At 48.4% G+C, this 17981-nt stretch overlaps 1 protein-coding gene across 2 annotated transcripts in view; it reads left to right on the top strand.

Annotated features, from left to right (window-relative positions):
* Positions 1-15536: 15536 nt before the first annotated feature.
* The window catches only part of DHRS12 (dehydrogenase/reductase 12), a 33321-nt gene continuing 30876 nt past the window's right edge, over positions 15537-17981 (top strand). Inside the window, exons 1-2 of one of the 2 annotated variants that reach the window (XM_054015199.1) lie at positions 15537-15650; positions 17638-17771. In XM_054015199.1, the coding sequence (XP_053871174.1) occupies positions 15643-15650; positions 17638-17771 (142 nt within the window). In that variant the 5' untranslated portion in view covers positions 15537-15642. Of the gene's footprint in view, positions 15699-17637; positions 17772-17981 lie in introns of both variants that reach the window. The other variant, XM_054015198.1, reaches the window with a different exon arrangement.

Raw genomic sequence — 17981 nt, 5'->3', positions numbered from 1 at the left:
GAGGAAATCAGTTGCAATTGTGCTTCTTAAATCATCATCTCTTCTTGAGAAATAAATGTAGCTTTTAAAGGAAAAATATCCATGATTTCCATGGGCTAGATATCCTGTACGATATTAGTATTCATAGTACTGTGTATTATGGAAATACACACACACACACACACAGTGGTGATATCCATGTGGTAAATTACATTTATCATACACTGTTGACCACCTCACCTTCACTCTGCCCACTAATCCACCTTCATTGGTACTACGCCTAACATTCCAGAACCCTGTGCAGCAGTTTCAAACAGCAGTAAAACAATCTGCCAGATAAATGTTTCCTTATTTCCCCCCCACATGTGGAATCCCACCCTTCCTGCACCCCCACTGCCCCCACGAAGAGATGAACAATGCACATAATTCAGTCCTGTAGCAAATTTGAGTTCTGGCATTATGTTACCCCGGCCGGCTCCAACATTTCTGCCGTCCCAAGCAAAAAAAAAGCTGCGATCGTGATCGGCGGCGGCAATTGGAAAAAAAAAAAGCCGCGATCGGCGGCGGCAGTTCAGCGGCAGGTCCTTCGCTCCTAGAGGGAGTGAGGGATCTGCCGCCCCCGAATTGCTGCAGGTGCCGCCCCCCTCCCGTGGTCGCCCCAAGCACCTGCTTGTTAAGCTGGTGCCTGGAGCCGGCCCTGGTTACCCCTTCAAGGTTTGAAACAGGAGCTTTATACCATGGAAAAGGGAAATTAGGAGATTTCCAGTGCAACACACAGCACTTGAGCCCCAAACCTTAAAGGTCTTAAGATATCAGACTTAAAAATCACATTATTAGTAGGTTTAGAAAAACAATTTTAAGTTATTTCCAGAGCTGTCTGAAATGTATTAATTATCATTTTCCTCTCCCTCTGACGTGTGAACAATTGGATTCATGTTCCAAATACATTGGCTTTACTGGCAAAGAGATACAAAATAGAACCAATAAAATTTTCAAAAACATTTCTAAAATAGATTTTCCATAAAATATTTTTAGTCCTACAGGTGTTGATGCAATTACCCCAAGCATGCTGAGGTAGCCATTCTACCACAACACACCATCATTTAGGCGCTGAATAGCACATTGTAACAGGATGGGCTGCCCCTATACTGCATCTGGGGGCAAGCCTCCCATCCCAGGGCCACAGACTCACACTAGCGCAGCTCACACTAGCATGCTAAAAATAGCTCACGCTCTGGAGCTCGGGCTCGCAAGCCCACCCCAGTCTTGAGCGCCCAAGCTCTGTCATAAGCCACAATGTTTACACACTAGTTTAAAAAAAAAACAAGGAATCCTTGTGGCACCTTAGATACTAAAAAATTTATTTGGCGTAAGCTTTCGCGGGCTAGAGCCCACTTCATCAGATGCACAGAGTGAAAAATATGGTAGGCAGGTATAAATATACAGCACATGAAAAGGTGGGAGTTGCCTTACCAAGTGGGGGGTCAGTGTTAACGAGGCCAATTCAATCAGGGTGGATGTGGCCCATTCCCAACAGTTGACAAGAAGGTGTGAGTATCAGCAGAGGGAAAATTACTTTTTGTAGTGACCCAGCCACTCCCAGTCTTTATTCAGGACTAATTTGATGGTGTCACATTTGCAAATTAATTCCAGTTCTGCAATTTCTCATTGAAATCTGTTTTTGAAAATTTTTTTGTTCAAGAATGGCCACTTTTAAGTCTGTTATTGAGTGTCCAGGGAGATTGAAGTGCTCTCCTACTGGTTTTTGAATGTTACAATTCTTGATGTCTGATTTGAGTCCACTTATTCTTTTGCATAGAGACTGTCCGGTTTGGCCAATGTACATGGCAGAGGGGCATTGCTGGCACATGATGGCATATATCACATTGGTAGATTTGCAGGTGAATGCGCCCCTGAGGGTGTGGCTGATGTGGCTAGCTCCTATGACAATGTCCCTTGAATAGATATGCGGACAGAGTTGGCAACAGGGTTTGTTGCAGGGATTGGTTCCTGGGTTAGTGTTTCTGTTGTGTGGTGTGTAGTTGCTGGTGACTATTTGCTTCAGGTTGGGGGGCTATCTGTAAGTGAGGACTGGCCTGTCTCCCAAGGTCTGTGAGAGTGAGGGATCGTCCTTCAGACTAGGTTGTAGATCCTTGATGATGCGCTGGAGAGGTTTTAGTTGGAGGCTGTAGGTGATGGCTAGTGGCATTCTGTTACTTTCTTTGTTGGGCCTGTCCTGTAGTAGGTGACTTCTGGGTACCCTTCTGGCTTTGTCAATCTTTCTTCACTTCCCCAGATGGGTACTATAGCTTTAAGAACACATGATAAAGATCCTGTAGGTGTTTGTCTCTGTCTGAGGGATTGGAGCAAATGCGGTTGTATCTTAGGGCTTGGCTGTAGACAATTGATTGTGTGATGTGGTCTGGATGAAAGCTGGAGGCATGTAGGTAAGTATAGCAGTCAGTAGGTTTCCTGTATAGGGTGGTGTTTATGTGACCATCACTTATTTGCACTGTAGTGTCCAGGAAGTGGATCTCTTGTGTGGACTGGTCCAGGCTGAGGTTGATGGTGGGATAGAAATTGTTGAAATCCTGGTGGAATTCCTCCAGGGCCTCCTTCCCATGGGTCCAAGTAGAGTAGGGGCGCTAGGGGACGAGAGCTGAGAAAGCATTGTTCTAAGTCCGCCATAAAAATGTTGGCATACTGTGGGGCCATGGGGGTACCCATAGCAGTGCCGCTGACTTGAAGGTATAAACAGGGGTGAAAGAAACTTAAAGGACTTACCGGTATGCAGGGCCGGGGTCCTAAGCAGGGGGTGGGGCCTCAACTGGAAGAGGCAGGGACTTTAAAGGACCTGGGGCTCCAGCTGCGGTAGCGGTGGCTGGGAGCCCTGGGCCCTTTAAATCACCGCCGGAGGTTCATGATAGTGGGTAGCGACTGCAGCAGCCAGGAGCTGGAACCCCTGAGCCCTTTAAATCGCCTCCAGAGCCCTGGGGCTCCCGGCCACTGCCGCTACCCCAAGGCTCCGGCAGTCGCGCTCTGGTGCCAATTTAAAGGGTCCAGGGCTCCCCTGTGGTAGCGGCAGCCGGGAGCCCCAGGTCCTTTAAATCACTGCCAGAGCCCCGGGGCTCCCAGCTGCCACCGCAACCCTGGGGCTGCAGCAGTGGGGCTCTGGCGCCAATTTAAAGGGCCTGGGGCTCCGCTGTGATAGCAGCGGCTGGGACCTCGGGCCCTTTAAATCACTGCTGGAGTTCTGGGGCTCCTGGCTGCCACCATGACCCCAAAGCTCTGGCAGCGGGGCTCTGGCAGTGATTTAAAGGGCCCGGGGCTCCGGCTGCTGCTGCCCAGCGCCCAGGACCCTTTTAAATTGCTGGCCTGGGGAAGCTGCCCCCTGCCGGTATGGTCGGCTGTGTACCGACTCTTGCCAGTACGCCGTACCAGACTGGACCGGCTTACTTTCATCTCTGGGTATAAATCGTCCCCAAATCTGAAATAGTTGTGGGTGAGGACAAAGTCACAAACCTCAGCCACCAGGTTTGCCGTGACATTATTGGGCATACTGTTCCTGATGGCTTGCAGGCCATCTTTGTGTGGTATGTTGGTGTAGAGGGCTTCTCCACCCATAGTGGCTAGGATGGTGTTTTCTGGAAGATCACCAATGGATTGTAGTTTCCTCAGGAAGTCAGTGGTGTCTCGAAGATATCTGGGAGTGCTGGTAGAGTAGGGCCTGAGAAGAGAGTCCACATAGCCAGACAATCCTGCTGTCAGGGTGCCAATCCCTGAGATGATGGGGTGTCCGGGATTCCCAGGTTTATGGATCTTGGGTAGCAGATAGAATACCCCTGGTTGGGGCTCTAGGGGTGTGTCTGTGTAGATTTGTTCCTGTGCTTCTTCAGAGAGTTTCTTGAGCAGATGGTGCAGTTTCTTTTGGTAACACTCAGTGGGATCAGAGGGTAATGGCCTGTAGAATGTGGTGTCAGAGAATTTCCTAGCAGCCTCTCGTTCATACTCCGACCTATTCATGATGACTACAGCACCTCCTTTCTCAGCCTTTTTGATTATAATGTCAGAGTTGTTTCTGAGGCTGTGGATGGCGTTGTGTTCTGCATGGCTGAGGTTATGGGGCAAGTAATGCTGCTTTTCCACAATTTCAGCCTGTGCACATCGGCGGAAGCACTCTGTGTAGAAGTCCAGTCTGTTGTTTCGACCATCAGGAGGAGTCCATGCAGAATCCTTCTTCTTGTAGTGTTAATAGGAAGGTTCTGTGGGTTAGTGTGCTGTTCAATGGTGTGGTGGAAGTACTGCTGGGTCACTACAAAAGTAATTTTCCCTCTGTTGATACTCACACCTTCTTGTCAACGGTTGGGAATGGGCCACATCCACCATGATCGAATTGGCCTCGTTAGCACTGACCCCCCACTTGGTAAGGCAACTCCCATCTTTTCATGTGCTGTATATTTATACTTGCCTACTGTATTTTTCACTCCATGCATCTGATGAAGTGGGTTATAGCCCATGAAAGCTTATGCCCAAATAAATTTGTTAGTCTCTAAGGTGCCACAAGGGCTTCTCGTTGTTTTGCTGATACAGACTGACACGGCTACCCCTCTGAAACCTGACACTATTTGTAGTGCACAAGCATCAATCTGGGGACTAGGCCTGGGAGGCTTGCTTCCAGATGCAGTGTAGACATACTCTTGGGTCTAGGGGCCAGCCAGCATATTTCTGAGGCAGAGCCTGGTTAAGAACAGGTTGGAGTCTAGTAGATTACAAGAGATCAGGGCATTGCCTGATAAGCACTGGATTCCTATAGAGGCTGAAGGAGCTAAGCTGGAGAGCTTAGCTGCAGCAAGAACAAGAAAGTTGGTGTCTGTGGCAGGTTGGCTCCCAGGCAGATGGCCTGTGGGAGGACTAGGGAAGAGCTGCTAAGGGCAGGGAGACTCTCCCAAGGAAGCCCCTGGGTCAGGGGAAAAGACCTGGTTTAACTGTTGGAATTATGCTGAACTGTTTAACTGGGGGTTTTGCTGAAGGTTGTTGGTGCCACGAATACATGAAGCCCTGAGAAAAAGGGCCTGAAACACTCTGGTGTGGCACTGGTTCTTTCCTGGACTGGGGAGCCAGGCCAGCAGCCTACAAGCATGGATTATGTCAATAACGTGCCGATATTAATACACAGTTTGTTCTCATGGCTTAAGACTCGTAATGTTCCTATAAAGTGGCAGTTAAGCATCTATTTCCTTTTGTGGAGTTAGCCTCAGCCCCACGCAAGACGGAGCCCTAAATGAGTCCACAAGGTGCAAGACAGTAGAGAATCAAGACCTCTGTTCTCCTTCGTACTGACGTAATGGAAGCAATGTACCGCTGACCCAATCTTTTATATTAGTGCTGCCTGTTTTTGCACACTGCATTGACACCTTATGATTTGCATGGATTTCAAATTAATATTTGGTAAATTGTACTAATTTCAGAATTATAACACACCACACAAAGAGCTGCTTTATTTCTTGTTGGGGTTTCGTTTTTTTTCTCAAATGTTGGTGAAATAAAACCTTTTATAAATGTTTTTGTCTCACTCGTCGCCTTGCGCTGATTAAATTAAAGTAGTTATCTGAAGCCCAGCATCGCAGCATGTGGATTGCTCATGAACAGAAGCTGCAATGCATTTCTTTAGTCATTTTCACCTGGGTGACAGCAGCCTTATATACTAAGGGCTGCATGTTGCCCTACTGATGTCAAGGGTAATTGTATGTGTACGTAGGGCAGCATACGGGCCTAAGTGGTAAAGCTCAAGCCACAATATTCAACCCCACAGCTTCAGAAATAATAATGAACTATAACTGAATTCTGAGTAAGCCAGTCATTACGCCTGTTATAGGATCTGATCCAAAGCCCAGTCAAGTCAATGGAACGACTCTCATTGAGTTCATTTGACTTTGGATGAGAACCCTAGCGTGGAAAACGAACAGCAGTGGCTATAAAGCCTAGCAGAATGATCATATTGCTTGGGTCATGATTTTCTCTTTCTGTCCTGATGACAAGTGTGTGTATTGGGGGGGGGGGGGGAATGTGTCACCCTCCCCGCTACATTACTGACCTGCCCACTCCTCCTTCAGCCCACCAGTACTGCTCCCTGCCCCTCCATGCACCACCAGATCCACATAGCACCCTTCATGGGAATCAGGGGCATTGCTACAGACAGCTGGCCCCCTTTTCTGCACGGGAGCAGTAGGATCTATACACCGAGGGTTCCCCCTGAAGGCAGATCAGTGGAAACTGATTGGCCCCTCTGTAATATATGATAATTCTTTATGGAAAAAGAAAGATAGGGTGGGGAGGAATGCAGCTAACTAAAGGAAATATCAGTACAGAAAAATACTAATGAGGGGAAAGTACTAATTACTGATATGACAATATAACGTGTTTGACGTGATGTTTGATTTACTGAATTCAAAATCATTTTTTAATAATAGGAATTAAAATATTGAGGCTTTATAGCCTAAAAATGTATTTTTCTAAGATGAAAATCAACTACTCAGCTTATTCTTTATAAAGGCTACTTTATTACTATCTAAAGGTATATACAGAAATGTCTATGCAATTAGGAGATGGGTTTATAAGAAGATCTCCACTCTTCCTGCTGTAATAGTAGGGGTTTCATCCTACTTGCACAGAAGTAGCAAAAATCCCATTGACGTGAGTCGGAGCAGGATTGAGTCTTAGCAGCCACTCTCACCGTGAGATAGCACCCGATCTTGAGAGGTGATCCAGGCCCTCAACTCCCATAGAGGTCAATAGGAGATGAAAGCCCTCAAAATCTTACTGGATCCAACCCGTATTTCCGATGAAGAAATGTAGCAAAATCCTATTCTAAGAAAAGCGTGGCTTGATTGTCACCTACCATGAGAGAAATTTCTTGGAAGAGTCTCTTTACATGTTTCCAGTATCAGCTGGAATGGCTGAAAGAAAAGAAAGAGAGGAGGCTGTCATAGGAGGGGCTGACTAAATTGACAGCACCCCACCACATGAATTCCTAATGAACAAAGAGCCTTTGTTCTGGGGAAATTCTGACTATTCACTGGAAAGCAATGATGCTGACAGTTGCCACTGACAGATTTATCATTCTCTCGGATGTATAATCCCTAAACAAAGAAAATGTTCCGCTGTTCAAAACACATCATGAGTTTCAAGAGTCAAGTGGTTTGGCCTATGTGTCTCTTCCTGCACTATCATAAGCAGTTCAGACTTATTCACAAGGCTCCGCGGCTTGGCCATGCCTCTTCTACTCATGTACCAGATTCTCTGCCTCCGCTCTTGCAAAGAGAAGTGGTAAACGCCTTCCCACAAGTTGCTGACAGACTCCCACTGACTCCATTGAGCACAAGACTAGTTACCTCGGGCCAGATTTTCAAGTGCTCAGCACCCAGCAGCTCCCATTGTGACACTGATTCCCAGCTGCAGAGCTCAGCCCATAGGCCACTTCTTTTGAAAGTCTGGTCCCAATTATGGGTGCTGAGCTTTTTTGAAAATTTGGCCCATAGAACCTGCTCCGATTCCCATTGAAATCAATGGCAAAATTCTGATTGACTTAATGGGGGCAGGAGCATTTATAAATCAATGAATGCAGGGAAACAGAGCATCACAAAAGCCATCAGATCTACTGTGGGAACTAAACGAGGAAGCAGGTTTTGGTTTTGTATTTAATACTGAGGCTTTTGCCACTTCAAAAACGATAGTAAAAGAGTTCGCTACTACCTTGGGGCTGCTCTTAAACATCTTTTATTAAATACAATTTCATTTCAGCTCTACTATGACTCTCTCTATTAAATCTCTACCCTCAAGAGATGGTATGAAACATGCTAAAATATGCTGTAGCACAGCCACCTCTATAGTATTCAATGTTTTAGAAATTCCCTTTGTGTTGAAAGGCCTTTAAAACGTTGCTTAAAACTTTCTGCTCAAAATTTGAAAGACGCTATGACAGAGCAGCTCTAGAGCCATTCTTCATGGTCCTGGAGGACTCCCTGTGCATCAGACCGGGCATGCCACTACTCAAGGGATGGCCGTGGTTTTGGGGGAGCTGTGCAAGGATTGCACACCCCCTGTATGAGGCAGAGTCTTAGCCTGTGTTTGGGGGAAAAGGAGTAGATCCTGGGCAGGGCTGGGGATTCGCCACTGTGCAGATCCTTCTATCCCACTCCCTTAATCCAATGGGCAAAGGGAGTGTTTGTCAAAGTCCTGCATGGGATACATCAGTCATCGGTCTCTAGTAACCTCAGAGACACAGCTCAGACATCGGCTGGCAGCCCATGGAAAGGATTCCTGTTCCTCTCTCACATCCTATACGCCAGTAGTTCTCAAACTTTTGTACTGGTGACCCCTTTCAATAGCAAGCCTCTGAGAGTGAACCCCCATTATAAATTAAAAACACTTTTTTATATATTTAACACCATTATAAATGCTGGAGGCAAAGCGGGGTTTGGGGTGGAGGCTGACAGCTTGCGACCCTCCATGTAATAACTTCGCGACCCCCAGTTTGAGAACCCCTGCTATACGCCTGCTATACGTCATTGCTACTGGTCCCTGGAAAGGTCTTCCCTCGCATTCTTCATGGTAGGATGCAGCCGCTCCTTAACAGACATCATCGTTCAGAACAATCAGGTTTCATTGCAGGGCAGTTAACAATGGACACTGTCCTTACCCGCTGGCTTCTGGCTGAGCCGCATCAAGAATTTAACTGCCTGCTTCCTGTGGTGTACATCAACCTCAAAGCTGCTTTTGATTCGGCTGACAAGGCTGCATTTTGTTTTGCTGCATCTGGTCCGTGATCTTCACAGCAGTACTGGAACAAAAGTGTGCATTGATTCATGGCTTTTGCCATGTTTCTTCACAACTCAGGTCTGTGGCAGGGATGTATTCTCATCCAGGCACTATTCTTTGGACCCATTGACTGGATATTAGGACTTGTTGCTCTACACATTGGAATCAAGTCTGGTCAAAAAGTGTTCACAGACTAAGATGATGTCAATGATGCAGCCTCACATGTGGACAAGTCAGAGATTTTGAGCCCTGCCGTCCAACGTCTCCAAGATTCTGCCTGCACAATGGGGTTGGAATATCTCATGGCACAAGACCAAGGTCCAGAACCTCAGCGCTGGGCTGTAGGAATCCTCGGTGCAGGTGGGACTGAGTACTGTGGAGAATGCTGATGAGTTCATCTACCTAGGCTGCAAGCAGAGTTCAAATGGTCAAATGGATTGTGACAGATTGTGCGTTGCCTAAGGCTAGCTTATCACACTGTGCACGTTATTTGAGTCCCCACATGGGCCAAACTGAGGAGATGATGGATTAAGTACCAGGTGATTAATCAATTACCAAGGTGATTCAGCTTGTCAGCTGGAAACAGTTAAAAGAGAGCCAGGAAGAGATAGTAAGGAGCAGTGGTGGATTAGACAATGGGCCAACGGCCAATTGGAGGGCCACAGAAAAATGGATGCCCCCATGCCCTGAGCCCGCTCCCCGGCAGGAGTGCAGAGAAGGACAAGGAGACTGCAGGCAGCAGGGGTGGGGAGGGGCCCCCACTTACTCTGGTCCAGGGCCCCACAAAAGCTTAATTTGCCTCTGGTAAGGATGGGGGAAGGCTAGAAGGAAGGGTAGAGGAGCCCAAGATCTCAGAGAGGTGAGATTTGTCTTCCCCTGCTTCTCCTCCCCTCTTACCCCAGTGCTTTGGTAATAGGTAAAGACTTGGGGGAAAGTCTTGTGCGGTGGGGAACAAAGATTTATAAAGCACATTGTAAATAAAGCACATGGTGTTGAACTTGTCACTGGTGTGCATGAGGAGTGTTTGCAGTAAGAATCCAGGATGAAGGAACCCTGCGTTGTGACAATGGGATTTTGTCCAGGATCTTCCACTCTGCAGTACGAGAGAGACTGATGTGCTGGGTAGTGGAGCAGCAGAAGGAGTTGCAGAAATCCCTCGAAGAGTTTCAGCAGACCCAGTGACAAGAGAGACTGTCCTTGTTATCCTGCAGGCAGAACAACAGAGCCTCCAGCAATTATGGGCCAGGCACAGGTGCAGCAACAGCTCATGGAGAAGCTAGTGAGTCCCCTGGTTTGGGGTGATAACCCTGTGGAGGGTTTGGGACTATGCAAAATGGGCCTGTTGGATGACTCTGATGCCTTTTTGTTACCATTTGAGAGGGTGGCATCAGAAGCGGGCTGGGAGAAGAGGGTATGGGGTCCCTCATAGGCATGGAAACTAGAGGTGCGGGGGGTGCAGGTTTTATGCGGGGGCCTGCATGCAGGCCTCCAGTCCCCAGCCTGGGGCTTGGGTTCCGGCCACCGGCCCTGCTCCCCAGCCGCTGGACCCACGCCTGGGGCCCCGCGCCCGGGGCCCCATGCCTGGGACTCTGCTCCCTGGCCCTGCGTCTGGGGCTCGAGTCTTGGCCACTGGCCCCGCTTCTGGGCTTCTGGCCCTGCGCCTGGGGCCCCACGCCCAGGGCTCTGCTCCCCAACTGTGAGCCCGGGGCTCGGGTCCCGGCTTCCGGTCGGTGGGTTTTCAGTATAGGGTGGTGTTAACGTGACTGTCACTTATTTGTTCCGTGGTGTCTAGGAAGTGGACTTCCCGTGTAGATTGGTCTAGGCTGAGGTTGATGGTGGGGTGGAAGCTGTTGAAATCGTGGTGGAATTCTTCCAGAGTCTCCTGCCCATGGTCTCTACCAAAGTAAACAGCTGTAGTATGTCAACATTTTCCAGTATATTGTTAACCACACTGATGGTTACAAAGTCCAATATAACAAATTTTTATAACAAGCGTCAAAATGTGGGACACCATGGGAGCTTTCTGATTGGATGCTAATGTAAGTAAAGCCCAGTTAATGCTCTGTTTAACTTGTGTTAAAAATTCCCATTCACATAATGTCAGTATGGCACCCCAGGCTGTACAATTTTGCTTATTGAGCTCGATAAGTGACTGTCATATAGCCTTCCTCTTATATCTTACAATTACACAGCTATAGGCAGAGCTTGTTGTGCCACCTGTAGTTAAGGTGGCACAAACTTACAAACTTAATTTGTCCCCGTGTGCATCTCATATAATCATATGGAAGACTGGAAGGGATCTCGAGAGGTCGTCTTGTCCAGTCCCTTGCACTCCTGACAGGACTAAGTATTATCTAGACCATCCCTGACAAGTGTTTGTCTAAACTGCTCTTAAAAATCTCCAGTGATGGAGATTCCACAGCCTCCCTGGGCAATTTATTCCAGTATTTAACCACCCTAATGGTTAGGAAGTTTTTCCTAATGTCCAACCTAAACTGACTTTGCTGCAATTTAAGTCCATTGCTTCTTGTCCTATCCTCAGAAGTTAATGAGAATAATTTTTCTCCCTCCTTCTTGTAACAACCTTTTATGTATCTGAAAACTGTTATCATGTCCAGGGGCAGATTAGGGTTTTGTGGGGCCCCTGGGCCAGAGCAAGTGGAGACCTCTCCCCACCCCTTCTGCCTGTAGTCCTCCCGGTCTGTCCCCTGGCATTCCTGCTGGGGAGTGGGGTTAAGGTGTGGGGGCTTGCCCTGCTCTGCCCACCCGGTGCTCCTGCCGGGGAGCCCCCAGGCTCCAACCCTGCTCCCTAGTTGGTGCACTGGGAGGACAGGCAGAGCAGGGCAAGACCCTGTGCCCTGACCCCGCTCCCCGGCATGAATACCAGGCGGGCGGAGTGCGGAGGATGCCCATTTTTCTGGGGCCCCCCAGTGGCCCAGTGGCTAATCCGCCACTGATCATGTCCCTTCTTAGTCTTCTCTTCTCCAGACTAAACAAATCCAATTTTTTCAATCTTCCCTCATAGGCCTGGACTTCCAATTTGTCCACATCTTTCCTGAAATGTGGCACCCAGATCTGGGCACAATACTCCAGTTGAGGCCTAATTAGTATGGAGTAGAGTGGAAAAATTACTTCTTGTGTCTTGCTTAAAACACTCCTGTTAATACATCCCAGAATGATGTTTGCTATTATAGCCACAGTGTTATACTCTTGACTCATATTTAGCTTGTGATCCACTATGACCTCCAGATCCCTTTCCGCAATATTCCTTCGTAGGCAGTCATTTCCCATTTCGTATATGTGTAACTGATTGTTCCTTCCTAAGTGGAGTACTTTGCATTTGTCTTATTGAATTTCATACTATTTTCTTCAGACCATTTCTCCAGTTTGTGCAGATCATTTTGAATTTTAATCCTATCCTCCAAAGTACTTGCAACCCTTTCCAGCTTGGTATCGTCCACAAACTTCGTAAATGTACTCTCTATGCCATTATCTAAATCACTGATGACGATAGTGAACAGAACTAGACCCAGAACTAATCCCTGCAGTACCCCACTTGATATGCCCTTCCAGCTTGACTGTGAACCACTGATAACTACTCTCTGGGAATGATTTTCCAACCAGTTTTGCACCCACCTTATAGTAGCTCCATCTAGGTTGTATTTCACTAGTTTGTTTATGAGAAAGTCATGCGAGACAGTATCAAAAGTTTTACTAACATCAAGATATACCACATCTACTGCTTCCCCACATCCACAGGGCTTGTTACTCTGTCAAAGAAAGCTATTAGGCTGGTTTGACACGATTTGTTCTTGACAAATCCATGCTGACTGTTACTTATCATCTTATTATCTTCTAGGTGTTTGCAAATTGATTGCTTAATTATTTGCTCCATTATCTTTCCGTGTACTGAAATTAAACTGACTGGTCTGTAATTCCCCGGGTTGTCCTTATTTCCCCTTTTATGGATGGGTACTATATTTGCCCTTTTCCAGTCCTCTTGAATCTCTCCCATCTACCATGACTTTTCGAAGCCTTATGAAATAGTCTTTAATTACATGATCACATTCAATTTTGACCACATGACTCATGCCTCATTGAGTGCATGGGTAGCTATTCGATATATCTTGCACATTCAATGTGTGGCCCCAGTCCTTATTAAACACCCACCGTCCAAACGTTGCATTCAACATTCATTCAAAATGATTAATTTCCTCACATGTGTTTCTATGATGCTCTCACCAGAGTATATGAGTGCTTCACAACATAAGTGAATATATTGACTTGAGTGTTTGACTTTTCAACCCTACATTCCTTTAACAGTTTTTGTAATGTAATTATTTATGTATATAAGAATTTATTTTACAGCAGGCACTGATTGTCAAAAGCCATGCTCTGGTTGACCAGCTGGGCCTTTGTGATGATGTTACACCTGATGGGCACCAAATTCCACTTGTGCATGGCCCAGGAACTCAAAATACACTAAAAGAAATTCCCTGTACCTATTATTATAGGCTGGCTTGTGTCATCCTGATGCTGTTACTTGGTGAGTAGTCCCACTGAAATCAATGGGATTATTTATAACATAAATATGGGTGGGACACTTTCTAACATGAGTATGGATGGGGCAATCTGGGTTTGATTATATTCAGCAGTTTCGCTCTGATGAACTGCCAGTGCAGAGGAGTTTTGATTTTCTGGAGAAAAGTTTTTTTGTGTAGGATCCCTTGTGGAACTCAGGGTTTTCTCCTAATACCACTATGCCATTTACCAGTGGGAATGACTAGGTTTATATAAAGCTGTCTGTGACAGCTGCTAGTGTTGTATAGAGACAGAGTTGCATTTGGCATCTAAATCACAGAACTGGGACTGGGACTCATGGGACTCTGTGTGAGAACAGGAGGACCAATGCAAGAAAATGTGGGGTTGTTTCTGTATCACTTCAGCTAGCAGGGCTCCCTCCCCAGACCAGTAGCATGAGATATTCTGGCATGTTCTGGAATGTAGGGCCAAATTCTTGGGGGAGGTGAGTTTCGCTCCCTCTAAAACTCAGTTCCTAGATCAAAGCAAATTCCAACATATGTTTAGTTATTGTTTTTTCTGTAAATGGCAGGCTACATCTGAACTGAGCAGGGCACATGGCCCATGTCTATGAGAAAGCTCTGAGTCCAGTTTCTTTTTTATGGTCTTTTTAAATCAGTGTAAATCATTTTGAGATTTTTTTATACTTTATAGTGTGTTTTAATGATAAAGCTGTAAATGTTTTTGTTCTTGTTTGATGCAGAGAAATTGAGAACAAACAGAAGGCAGAAGGGACATAGAGCAGGCAGAAGCTTGCCCATGGACTTTCAATTGCCACTTAGTGCCCACAAATGCTTACAGTCAATGTAAGCAGAACAAACTCTATTCCAATAGGTTGCACAATATACAAGTTACACTCATCAGATAGCAAAACACGTTGCCTAGGTATCTTTGGCTAAATAGTACTTTAAAGGAAAAAAAACAAAAGCACCCTAGCAGGAAAATCCATGCTAACCATGGGATAATGTAGACTCGTCATGTAGCTCGGGAGGTCATTCCCCAGTGCCAGGAATGGGGACCTGCTATTATTACAATGGCTAGCAACTGTGTAGAAAGCCATGGAGGGGCCGTGGAACAGCCGGGGAGATCTCCCAGCAAGAAGCCCAGCTGACCGTTACTGAGCCCTCCCAAGGTTGCGCTATCCAGAGAGGTGGCTTGGCCATGTCAGGGCCCATCGCAGCTGCGGGCTGCTTGCCTAGAGCCCTGCAAATCCGCGGGTGTCTGCTTTATATCTGTGCACCATTTCTGCAGATAGCTGTACAGATGCAGATACAAATTTTGTATCCATGCAGGGCTCTGATGGTAAGAGCCGGGCGGGCAGCTGCGAGGAACCGAGGCACGGATCTTCCACCTGCCCTGGGCGTGGGGCCTGAGGGGCAAGGACATTGGGTGGGGGGCTGATTGGGCCCCATGCCCAGAGCAGATGAAGGGTCCTCTGTGGCTCTGTACTGCTGCCCGCCCAGCTTTTACCATGGCGGGGCTGCAGCTCCAAGCTGCCCCTCACCCTGGCCGGAGCCGGGTGGGGGAGAGCTGTGCTGTCAGCTGTGGGGAGCCTGCGTCCCTCCACCTGCCCTCCGCAGAGGGGCTGGAGGCAGGGACACTGGGCAGAGGGGACTGAGGGGCAGGGACACTGAGCAGGGGCACTGGAGGGCAGGAACATTGGGCAGGGGCACTGAAGGGCAGGGACGTTGGGCAGGGGGGCAGGGACATTTAGTGCGAGGGCTGGGGGACAGGGACACGCAGGCAGGCAGAAGGTCTGCAACGGATCCCCAAAGCTGCCAGGCCGCTCTCCCGGATGGGGGGGCCAAGAATGACCAGACAGCAAAGGTGAAAAATCAGGACAGGGGTTGGTGGGTAACAGATACTGTGTCTATATAAGAAAAAGACCCCAAAATCGGGACTGTCCCTATAAAATCAGGACAGCTGGTCACCCTAGCCTGGCTCCCATGGTGGAGCCCTGCAACTCTGCAGATATCAGCAGCGATCTGCAGGTAATTTTTGCGGCTCGCGGATGGGATGCGGAGACACGTGTGTCTCTGCGCGGGGCTCTCTGCCTGCCCACAGCACACAGCCCTCAGCGGCAAGAACCCGCCAGCCGTATTGGCCGTATTGGCGAACCGGGAAGTGGGCGGGCGCCCGAGGGGGGCTGCGGGCCCGGCCCGGGCGCTGCCTGCTAGGGCGTCTCCCGGCCCGTCGCTTATTTAACTCCGGGGGCGGGGCAGGGCGGCGCTTACACAACAGTCGGGCGGCGGCGGGAGCGGCGCCATGTCCTGGTACCGGAACACCGTGTGGTTCCTGAAGGGGCTGCGGGAGTACACCAGGTACCGGGGGGGCCGGGCAGCCGGCCCCTGAGCTCTGCCTGGGGCTGCCCGAGCAGGGGGCTCCCGCGGCGAGCGGCCGCGCGCACAGCCCGCGCCTACCCCCGAGCCTGCAGGCGGGCGCAGCTGGGCGCTGGGGTCGGGGCTGTCCCCGGCCCTCGGGCTTTCCAGCCTGAGGTCGCCGCAGTCCGGGGCGGGGGGCGAGGCCCCGTGGAGCGTCCTGGCGCTTGGCTGGGTGCAAGCCGGTTGCCTCTGCAGCCTTGGTAGGAAAAAGCTGCTCCCTTGAGTCTCCTCTCCCTTGCGGTGCCCTGAGCCTTCGGGTGGGATTGGCTGCTTGCTTCAAGGGGGCGCCTCGGCAGCTCCTCATGCAAGCCCGGCAACAGTGGGGAGCTGGGTTACTCCTCTGTCAGAGGCACCGAGAAAGCAAGGTCGGCTTGGGTTGTATCTGGCTGTCTGCGGCGCAGATCTGGAGTTTAGCGTGCGGGTTTAGCTGCTGAAACCATCCAGAGTGTGACTGACCCAGGGAGTTCAGAGCATAGACCGGGTCCACAGCTGTAAGGTCTTTGGTTTGGCATGCTGGGTGTAAGTCACAGCATTGTGGATCATCACATTGTCTACAAAAACCTTCAGAACTCCACAGGTCTTTTCACAGATCGACCCAGAAATGTGCTGCCCCTCTCCACCCCACATCGAGCCAAGTGACAGATAGCCAGCTTTGTAATACCTTGGGGATGTCATCACAAAGCACTTTCCAGTGCGGAGCAGATCTTGCATAGGGACTGCCACTCTGGCTCAGACTGAGGGATATCTGCTGCAGGATCCTGTCTCTGAAAGTGGCTAGTATCAGCTGCTTCAGAGGAAGGTGTAAGACCCTTGCAGTAAGCCGATATGGGATAATCTGCCCCTGACGTAGGTCTCTGCCTGATCTCTCTAATAAGAGATTGTGTTAACCCCTTAAATGTGAAGTTTAATATCCCATCTAACATGTTGGTTGCCATTAATTCTGGCTATCCATCTCAATGTTCAATCCTTGCCGAATCTTGCTGAGTTCTTGGCCTCCGTGCCTTTCCATGGCAACCAGTTCAATAACATCGTGTGTGAAAAAGCATTTCCTTTTATTGGTTTTGAATTTCCTACCTTGTAATTTCATTGAATGCCCCCTGTGTGGGGTCAGGAAGGCATTTCCCCCCAGGTCAGATTGGCAGTGACCTGAAGGGATTTTCACCCTCCTCTGCAGAGTGTGGAAACAGGTGACTTGCCAGGGTTATCTGGATATACACCTCTACCCCGATATAACACGAATTCGGATATAACATGGTAAAGCAGCGCTCTGGGGGAAGGGGGGGGCTGCGCGCTTCGGCGGATCAAAACAAGTTCGATATAAAGCAAAGCAAGTTTCACCTATAACATGGTAAGATTTTTTGGCTCCCGAGGACAGCTTTATATCTGGGTAGAGGTGTATCTCATTTGATCATTTCCCTGCCATTGCAGGGACCTTGAGCGCGGTCCCTCCTGTTCTCTGCTTGTGTCATTTAGTAATCTAATCTCCCGTGGGTGTCATTTACATCAGTCTCACTTTGGTGGTTGGGTTTAGAGTGTGGGTGCTAGGTGGTGTTGGGGGGCCTGTGAGATACAGGTGGTCAGACTGGATGATCTAGTGGTCCTTTCTGACCTTAAATTCTGATTCTTGTCTTATTTCTTTAAAGTGTGCGCGCGCGCACACACACACACACACTTCCTATCTGTGTATATTCTTATTCACATATTCTTGCTGATCAGTGCCTTTTAATGTTGCATCAAAAACTCCTAGAGCAATAGATGGGGACTTCTTATATTTATTAGAAAGCTAAAGAAAATAAATAAGTAGTTAAATTGAGTCCTGGTAGTGGATCCCCTTTTTCTTTCTTCCACTGAAGACTTTGTATCTTTGTGATTTATTCAGGAGTGGCTATGACTCTGCATCCAAACACTTTGTTCCGGCAGATTTGGAGGTAAATGTAACTGGAAGATCCTTCATGATTACTGGAGCAAACAGTGGTATTGGCAAAGCAACTGCAACGGAGATAGCAAAGAGAGGTGAGATGAAACAGTGGCTCTCAACCAGAGGAACGTATACCCCCAGGCGTATGCAGCGCTCTTCAAGGAGGTAGTCAACTCATCTAGATTAGGGTTTCTCAACTTCGGGATTATGAACCACAGGGGAGTCACTGGACAGGTTTGGGGGGTCACAAGTGCATAGCTGGAATTATGGGGAGGCAAGCAGGGAAATTGCCTGGGACCCCATGC

Source organism: Malaclemys terrapin, chromosome 1, assembly GCF_027887155.1.
Source record: "Malaclemys terrapin pileata isolate rMalTer1 chromosome 1, rMalTer1.hap1, whole genome shotgun sequence".
Taxonomy (NCBI): Eukaryota; Metazoa; Chordata; order Testudines; family Emydidae; genus Malaclemys; species Malaclemys terrapin.
This window is presented reverse-complemented; position numbering and strand designations above follow the sequence as displayed.